The 10,000-nt window shown below is 44.0% G+C and overlaps 1 protein-coding gene across 1 annotated transcript in view; it reads left to right on the top strand.

Moving 5' to 3' along the window:
* Positions 1 to 9,561, top strand: part of LOC311232244 (fascin-like) — a 25,266-nt gene extending 15,705 nt beyond the window's left edge. Inside the window, 2 exon segments of the mRNA XM_084318983.1 lie at positions 3,240 to 3,410; positions 4,924 to 9,561. Of these exon segments, the coding sequence (XP_084175109.1) occupies positions 3,240 to 3,410; positions 4,924 to 5,129 (377 nt within the window). The 3' untranslated portion in view covers positions 5,130 to 9,561.
* The last annotated feature ends 439 nt before the right edge of the window (positions 9,562 to 10,000 follow it).

Raw genomic sequence — 10,000 nt, 5'->3', positions numbered from 1 at the left:
CGCCCCGCTGACAAACCCGCGAATAGACCTTTTCAGTAGAATTGCGTTGCCAGGGGAACAGCTTGGGTTCGAGTTGATTTCCTGTCCGCTATTGATATAGAGGAGCTCCGTCAGAAGGCCTAAGGAGGAGCTCCATCAGAAGGCCTATAGTGGAGCTCCGTCAGAAGGCCTATAGTGGAGCTCCGTCAGAAGGCCTATAGTGGAGCTCCGTCAGAAGGCCTATAGAGGAGCTCCGTCAGAAGGCCTAAGGAGGAGCTCCGTCAGAAGGCCTATAGAGGAGCTCCGTCAGAAGGCCTATAGAGGAGCTCCGTCAGAAGGCCTATAGAGGAGCTCCGTCAGAAGGCCTATAGAGGAGCTCCGTCAGAAGGCCTATAGAGGAGCTCCGTCAGAAGGCCTATAGAGGAGCTCTGTCAGAAGGCCTATAGAGGAGCTCCGTCAGAAGGCCTAAGGAGGAGCTCCGTCAGAAGGCCTATAGAGGAGCTCCGTCAGAAGGCCTATAGAGGAGCTCCGTCAGAAGGCCTATAGAGGAGCTCCGTCAGAAGGCCTATAGAGGAGCTCCATCAGAAGGCCTATAGAGGAGCTCCATCAGAAGGCCTAAGGAGGAGCTCCGTCAGAAGGCCTATAGAGGAGCTCCGTCAGAAGGCCTATAGAGGAGCTCCGTCAGAAGGCCTATAGAGGAGCTCCGTCAGAAGGCCTAAGGAGGAGCTCCGTCAGAAGGCCTATAGAGGAGCTCCGTCAGAAGGCCTATAGAGGAGCTCCGTCAGAAGGCCTAAGGAGAAGCTCCATCAGAAGGCCTATAGAGGAGCTCCGTCAGAAGGCCTATAGAGGAGCTCCGTCAGAAGGCCTATAGAGGAGCTCCGTCAGAAGGCCTATAGAGGAGCTCCATCAGAAGGCCTATAGTGGAGCTCCGTCAGAAGGCCTATAGAGGAGCTCCGTCAGAAGGCCTATAGAGGAGCTCCGTCAGAAGGCCTATAGTGGAGCTCCGTCAGAAGGCCTATAGAGGAGCTCCGTCAGAAGGCCTATAGAGGAGCTCCGTCAGAAGGCCTATAGAGGAGCTCCGTCAGAAGGCCTAAGGAGGAGCTCCGTCAGAAGGCCTAAGGAGGAGCTCCGTCAGAAGGCCTAAGGAGAAGCTCCATCAGAAGGCCTATAGAGGAGCTCCGTCAGAAGGCCTATAGAGGAGCTCCGTCAGAAGGCCTATAGAGGAGCTCCGTCAGAAGGCCTATAGAGGAGCTCAATCAGAAGGCCTATAGAGGACCTCTGTCAGAAGGCCTGTAGTGGAGCTCAATCAGAAGGCCTATAGAGGAGCTCCGTCAGAAGGCCTATAGAGGAGCTCCGTCAGAAGGCCTATAGAGGAGCTCCGTCAGAAGGCCTAAGGAGGAGCTCCGTCAGAAGGCCTATAGAGGAGCTCCGTCAGAAGGCCTATAGAGGAGCTCCGTCAGAAGGCCTAAGGAGGAGCTCCGTCAGAAGGCCTATAGAGGAGCTCCGTCACAAGGCCTATAGAGGAGCTCTGTCAGAAGGCCTATAGAGGAGCTCTGTCAGAAGGCCTATAGAGGAGCTCTGTCAGAAGGCCTATAGAGGAGCTCCGTCAGAAGGCCTATAGAGGAGCTCCGTCAGAAGGCCTAAGGCGGAGCTCCGTCAGAAGGCCTAAGGAGGAGCTCCGTCAGAAGGCCTAAGGAGGAGCTCCGTCAGAAGGCCTAAGGAGGAGCTCCGTCAGAAGGCCTAAGGCGGAGCTCCGTCAGAAGGCCTAAGGAGGAGCTCCGTCAGAAGGCCTATAGAGGAGCTCCGTCAGAAGGCCTATAGAGGAGCTCCGTCAGAAGGCCTAAGGAGGAGCTCTGTCAGAAGGCCTATAGAGGAGCTCCGTCAGAAGGCCTATAGAGGAGCTCCGTCAGAAGGCCTAAGGAGGAGCTCCGTCAGAAGGCCTATAGTGGAGCTCCGTCAGAAGGCCTATAGAGGAGCTCCGTCAGAAGGCCTAAGGAGGAGCTCCGTCAGAAGGCCTATAGTGGAGCTCCGTCAGAAGGCCTATAGAGGAGCTCCGTCAGAAGGCCTATAGAGGAGCTCCGTCAGAAGGCCTATAGAGGAGCTCCGTCAGAAGGCCTAAGGAGGAGGCCTATAGAGAGCGGGACACTGTAGGCTCTCAATGGGGGCAAAGATGTCTGAATAAAAGACCAAATGTGCAGAGTCAGCGAGCTGCTGTCCATGACGCTGCAGGACAGTCTCTGGCTCTCAGTGCTGCATGCTGGCTGATTGATTCCTTCTCTACGCTGGAAACTGGAGCAAGAGGCTGCATGCTGATTCATTCACGCTGATGGCTGTGATTTGCTCAACACAGCTTCAATTCGCTCAGGAGCAGAGGCTTTAGATCAGATTGTGAGTAGAGGTGTCTGTCTACCCTCTTGATTCTGTTTCAGCTCTAGTTTTTTATCAGGTTGTGAGTAGAGCTGTCTACCCTCTTGATTCTGTTTCCTGGTAAAATAGGGTATCAAGAGAATCACAGTACCTAAGTCCTCAGAGTCATGTGTAATATGTCAGCAAACAGACTTGATTTGCTGCCTACTTCAAACACAAGAGCCTGTTAGATCGTTCCACTGAAGAAACATTTTAACAACCCAATCAGTTTTGTCCGTTGACCCCAAACAAATGGACTAAGTCTGCATTGATCATTAAAACGAATGGGCCGCATTGAGTCTGTAGTTAAACAGTTGGGTCAGTGCTTCCTATGGCTGGGATATATTGTATTTCAAGGTATACCATCATAGCCATGCACAGCTATGCATTTTCAGTCCGATCTCCCTCAAAATGTGTAAATAAGATACTAATCGACCACAGGAAGAAGGTACTGTACATATTGTACGTTATGTTATAGCCATAAGTCATATATTGTCTAGTTGAGAGCACTCGCCTACGACCACAATCATTGCTGGTTTGACTCGCGGTCGTGGTGTTTGTTTTGGACCTTTGCCGATATGAATTGTAAATATATTACTTATAGCTCTTATTTTATTATGTTTTTCCTGTGGTCAATTAGTACTTTATTTACGCTTTCTGACCGTCTTGGCATTTTACACCTCTATGCCCGTCAATGTGACTAACTCACTCAGTAATTCGGTCATTCACTGTGCCCCTAGACACTGTTATAGCCTCAGAACTAAGAAGAACATCTTGATATGATATGTGGGCGTGTCGCCCAGCCCTAGTGCACGCCCCCATCCTAGATGACCAATAAGAGTTGTTCTTTGCAGGGGAGGCGGAGCAGTTCCTGATGAAGCTGATAAACCGTCCAATCATTGTCCTCCGTGGAGAGCATGGTTTCATTGGCTGCCGTAAGGCGGGCATGCCCACCCTGGACTCCAACCGGTCCTCCTACGATGTCTTCCAGCTGGAGTTCCACAACGGAGCCTACTGCCTCAAAGGTGTGTAACAGTGTGTGTGTGTGTGTGTGTGTGTGCGTGCGTGTGTGTGTGAGTGACATCATCAACCCTACTCTATGTACCTACCATTAACCAAACCTTTATTTAAACTTGATTTCGCCGTCGACTAAAGACGCACTTCTTCAACCATTATCTGAAATGAAAATAAATAAAATAAAAAGTCTAACCCTAACTAACCTTACTGTCATGCACTTGTCCTAATATACTAACCTACACTGTAGCACTCAACACTTTGATGTACATTGTTACTCAGCTGATAGAGTTGTGCCCTTCCTGATGACTTGTCGTACAGAACTTGTAAGTCGCTTTGGATAAAAGCGTTCAGCTAAATGACTAAATGTAAATGTAAAGGCAACTGAGGTTTCCCTCATTTACAGTCACGTCGAGGGTACATACAGAAATAAGCAACAACAAAAAAAAGCATATAAAATCACACAGTATATCAAATCATAACAATAAGACAACAAGATGAGGCAAAAAGCAAGGATAACTTAATGAATTAAAACAACTATACCTTGATTGACAAAGGTTGGCGATCAAGGTTTTAAACTCTACAACAGAGGGGAGAATATCTCAAGCTTTAAGGACCGGTGGAGTTCATTCCATGAGCTGGAGAGTTTGATTTGAAGAGTTTGATTTGTAGATAGAAAATCAACCTTTTGGAACTTTCCTAACCCATCAGAATACAGGTCTATTTTACACCACTGTTTACAAACATCACCAACATAAACAAACCTTTTACAGCTAAATATATTATTATGGAGGGTGTACTTTGGTAGAAAATGGTTCCTAAATGAAACCGTTCACATCGAGGTCTGTGGATTTTCTCAAGTAACAAATGTGTGTACTATGTGTAAACTGTCCTTCTATCCCCAGGCCATCAGGCTGCTCAACGAACAATAAACACTATACAACAACCATCAAATGCACACAGCACACACATCCACACGCACACACTCACTTTAAACAAACAACACACTGCAGCACCCACTCTCCACACTTTAGATCACCTAAACACACTTTATATTTATTGATAAAGGATTTGCACTACAACTCGTACACCTTACTGTAAATTGTACCTAAATTGTACCTCATCCCATTTCTGCTTTGCACTATATAGTATTGTATATTAGTACACTGCATAGTATATTGTATATTATATGGTAACTCAGTTATGTCTATTCTGCATCGAACATTTTACATATGTCTATACTGAACACTGTGACCTAATTTTTTACTTCTAATTTACATGCTATACTATGTTATTGATACTTATCTTGTCTAGCACAGTCTCTGGAGCGTAACAGTAAGAAGCATTTTGTATAAAAGTATTCTGTACTTCTGTATGACAACTATTAAAGAAACTTGAACTTGAAACTTGATGTGTGTAATGTGTCTACAGTGTGTAACCAGTCCTTCACCAGATGTGTGTAATGTGTCTACAGTGTGTAATCAGTCCTTCACCAGATGTGTGTAACGTTACTGTTGTGTTCAGACTCGCAGGGAAAGTACTGGTCAGTGGGCGATGATGGAACAGTAGGATGTAGCGACACCGCGCCCGTGGAGTTCCTGTTTGAGTTCTGCGACCTCAACAAGATGGCGATCCGCGCCCGGGGTGGAAAGTACCTGAAGGGAGACCACGCTGGGGCGCTGAAGGCCACCGCCGACTCCCTGGACAGCGCCACCCTGTGGGAATACTGAGGAATGGGCAGCCTGACGCGACTACAACGACGACGCAACACAACGTTTCAAATCTTTGGTAGATAGATAGTTGTTTATGTGAGTGAGTGAGTGAGTGAGTGAGTGAGTGAGTGAGTGAGTGAGTGAGTGAGTGAGTGAGTGAGTGAGTGAGTGAGTGAGTGAGTGAGTGTGTGTGTGTATGTGTGTGTGCATGCAAGCTCTTGTGCTTGCGTGTATGCGTGTGTGAAAATGTGTGTGTGTGTGTGTGCGTGCGTATAACTACAAGCATGCGTGTGTGTGTGTGTGTGTGTGTGTGTGTGTGAGGTAGAAACTGGAGCTGCTTTTAACTGGAAATCACGGCACCAAAGTCTCCTCCGGTTGTACATTTTCTCTGAAGTGATCATCTCCTCCTATTGGGCTTCAGACTGGACACTGGGACCTACAGGAAGTGCTCGTGTTATCTCGATAGATATCCTGTATCCTAACAACGCAAAATGTTTCCACACTAGTGTTTTTGTTTTTAACCCTTTCAGGTGTATGTTTTTAGGATTTATCTTTATCTTTCTACCAGTCTATACCATTCAATGGCCAGTAGCCATTGTGACATCATCATTTCTCTAAATATGGGTATATTAGGCTGTAGTATAATGTTGAAAGACAAGAAGAATGTAATAAAGCACTCTTTTCTAATAATCCCGCAGAGATTTTGTAACCCTAGCAAACAAAACTAGTATGATCTTTGCAAGTGAGTTCCTCCACAATTAAGATACCTAGAAATACTGTAGATTTGTAAAATGTTCTTTTCGTTTTTCACATTACTGTAAATGCCAATTTATTTGCCGGAAACCATTTTGAATATGTGAGAAGGCCAGTGTTTCATCAATGAGTAATGTACATTATGTATTGGAGATAAGTAGATTAGTATCATCTGCAAATCATTTTGGAAATATGGTGTTGGACACTATTGCAAGATCATTAATGTAGATAAGAAACAGTAAGGATCCTAAAATGGAACCTTGGGGTACCCCACACTGTATCTTAGACTCTGAACCATTGATATTACATTATACAACATATTGCTCTCCATTATAAACATAATTACTAAGCCATTTCAAGACATGGCCATTTTATACAATTTTGCAAACAAAATGTCATGATTAACCACATCAAATGCTTTAGAGAGATTTAGGACAACACCACGTGCAAAGTCCTCTTTTCAAAGGCAGTATGAATCTCGTCCCCTCGTTGTAAAAGAGCCATATAGACTGAGTGATCTTTTGCTGAATCCATACTAGTGTTTGTAAGGTATATTATACATGTTCAAATGATGCGTTTATATACACATTTCTCCACAATTTTGGAAAAGCGTGGAAGAACTGAAATAGGTCAATGAAACAAAATGGTGCTCCAATGTTAATATTAATGTCCCTGTGCAGATGAATGCAATCACTCATAAAGAGCTCTTTAAATGTAGTGCTTATTAGAAACTAAGGCTAAACTAAGATTCTAATGTGAGAGAGATGCTTATATTTTGACAGTCATTTCTAATGATAATTCAATCATCATGAAACAAAGCACAAAAATGACTAAATAAAATGATTTGCTGACTAAGACGGGGCAACCCTATTGGTTAGTAGGCTAAGATGGGGCAACCCTATTGGTTAGTAGGACTAAGATGGGGCAACCCTATTGGTTAGTAGGCTGATAAACAGGATGGGTTTCTAAAAATCCTGAATCATCCTTTTAATGGCTTGTTAATAATAATGGGGCTGAACATTTTGGAAACAATATCTAATTACGATTATTTTGACTGATATCACGATACCATTGAAACACGAGACACAATGTGATTTCTGCAGAGATCTGTACCAAACAAAGATGATTTTTTTTCAAGTATGTGGAGTATGATCAGTAGGCTGGGACATCTCTGTACCACAATACTTCCTTCAGAAGGGTATTTTCACACACAGCTTTCACCTTTAACGAACATTGTGCCACCTGCAAATTGAATATCGCTCTACTAGGCCATAGTTGTGATTTTGATAAAAAGGAGTTCTCCTACTAGCATTCTGTTGGTTCTGCTTTCGTCTCTCTCTCTCTCTCTCTCTCTCTCTCTCTCTCTCTCTCTCTCTCTCTCAAACCCATTGGATATCGATGAAGCACAAAGGGAACGATATGACATTCACATGTTTGTGCTGTAAATAATGCTTTCTTTTTGTCGCCAGGTGCTTCACAAACATACTAGTAACCATGGAAACTTAAGTGTAACGTTTTTTTTATGTACAGTATGTGCCGGCCGGGCCTCACAGACAAGATAACGGCACAGTTCCAATGTGTGGCTCGCCCCCCCCCCCCCCCCCACCCACTCGCCTCGCACCCTTAAGTGAGAGACAGCTGACAAAATGGGCCCATGTTTAAAGCCCTCCTCTCCGTTGTGCATCCCCATTGTGCATCCCCACTGTGCCGCTTAGCACTCACTCTCTCTCTCTCTCTCTCTCTCTCTCTCTCTCTCTCTCTCTCTCTCTCTCTCTCTCTCTCAGTCTCGCCCCATCTCCCCCTGTGTCTTTCAGGCGGAATGGAGAGAGAGAGGGAGACAGTGAGGATATGTGATCATCAGAGCCTCGTGACTCGTCTTTGAAGGGACAGGGTGACATTTTGGTCTTCAGTGTGTTATTTTCCTCCTCCAGGCCCTCGTTTCAACGTGACCAGAGGGTTTCAATTACTGTAACCGAACAACAACAACACACTTAGCATTTTAGTGGTGTGCTCAAACATTCCACATGCAAACCAATGGATAATAGAAGCTACAAGTTAGCATCGCCAGCTAGCATCGCCAGCTAGCATCGCCAGCTAGCATCGCCAGCTAGCAGACAGCATTACCATAAATCAAAGACAAAATATGGAAGCTTTTTGAAAGATCCAGTACAATGATGTTTTAATTCGGTCATATATTGCTTATTGTGGAATGCTTAATGTAATGAATTAATGTAATTTTCCAGCTTCAGATGCATCATTTGATTCGTTGTTGAAGGTCACAGCCAACTCTCACTACTCGACTAGATGTGACTGATGGGCCAATCAGAGTAACCCATGTATATTATGTAATATTTCAGAGGAGGCAGATATCTGGATATCTGAAATAGCTTGATTTTCTTGATATCCAGGGCATAGAGGTCAAAAGGCTTTAGTGACCATTTTCACAACAACAACAACAACAGTTCTAAGTCTAACATGTTGGTTAAGTCTTGCCCAATACAATACACGGTTTTCATTGTACTGAATCTTCAAGGGTCTAGTGTAGGGAAATAACGGACTGTCACTAAACTGACGTAGCACTGTTGAGCTAGATCCATCCTCATTCCTCTTAGGAAGGAAGGAAGGAAGGAAGGAAAGGGAGGGAAGGGAGGAGATGGATTGGGACAGAGCCCACTTAGATGCCTTCATATTTATCTCAGAACATACTGTATACACACACACAGAGACACCTATAGACCTGGAACCGCTAGCATCGCAGATCGGGTCAATGACATCAGGCTAATTAGAGTTGATTTGATTTGATTTTTATTTAGTACATACAATTTATACAAAAGTATAAAAACAAGGGGTACAAGGATAACATGTGAAAGTCTGTCGACTTGTTTCCAACATGGTCCCAAGTTAGCGACGTGGCTCTTAAAATTAGGCTACTTAACAAAATATATAAGCCGTAATTTGACTTCTGACCTCACGTGCAGTTCAGATGACAAAATTACATAATTTTCACGATTAGGCAGATAAAAAAAGGACCCGGGTTTCGTCAAAATGACGGCAACGTGCGAGACGAAAGACCTGTACGATGACGTAATGTTCCACTGGCACTGATAACGAAAAGCACATGTAATCAAACAAACAATCACATATAGAATCTGTATGATGATGATGTAGTGTAGCTGACTTGATAACGAAAAGCACATGTAATCAAACACAATCACATATAGAATCTGTATGATGATGATGGTGATGTAATGTAATGTATAGCTGACTTGATAACGAAAAGCACATGTAATCAAACACAGTCACATATAGAATCTGTATGATGATGATGGTGATGTAATGTATAGCTGACTTGATAACGAAAAGCACATGTAATCAAACACAATCACATATAGAATCTGTATGATGATGATGGTGATGTAATGTACTGTATAGCTGACTTGATAATGAAAAGCACATGTAATCAAACACAATCACATATAGAATCTGTATGATGATGATGTAATGTATGACTTGATAACGAGAAGCACACGTCTTCAGAGATGAAACTCTTGCCTTCCTAAGGTTGAACCTGTGAACACGGTGACAGGATATGGCGGCGTTGGCGTATGGTTGTGGACGTGCCTTGTGTACTGTGGACCCATTCAGTCTTTTCTGCGTTTGTACTGAACTGCGTAACAATGCCAATAAAGTTTTCTCTCTGTTGACAATGGACCTTCTCTTTGGTTTTTCCTTTGTTGTTGCCGTTCTCCTACGTAAGAGAGTTGGACTACGGTTTACCCTTTAACCCCTTTCACTGCCACATTACCAAACCGTTAAACCCATTCACCGCGACAATACACAGAAGGTTAACCCCTTTCACTGCCACACTACAGAAGGTTAACCCTTTACTATCACACTACCTTGTGATAGTAAAGGGTTAACCTGTAGTGTGGCAGTGAAAGGGTTAAAACATCTCTGCCCAAACAGGTAGTAGACTAACCCGGTGCTACCCTATATTGTCCCTTGACATATTGAATAAATACTATTATATTATTATTCTCACCATATTCTTTAGTCTCTTTTATAAAAAAAAAAAAAAAAACGAAAATGAGTTGTAAAAAGATTTCACGGCATCTGTGCAGCCTTGTTTATTCTCC

The sequence above is a fragment of the Notolepis coatsorum genome, assembly GCF_963971535.1.
Source record: "Notolepis coatsorum genome assembly, chromosome: 7".
NCBI lineage: Eukaryota > Metazoa > Chordata > Actinopteri > Aulopiformes > Paralepididae > Notolepis > Notolepis coatsorum.
The sequence above is the reverse complement of the archived record's forward strand: the minus strand, read 5'-3'. Positions and strand labels throughout refer to the sequence as shown.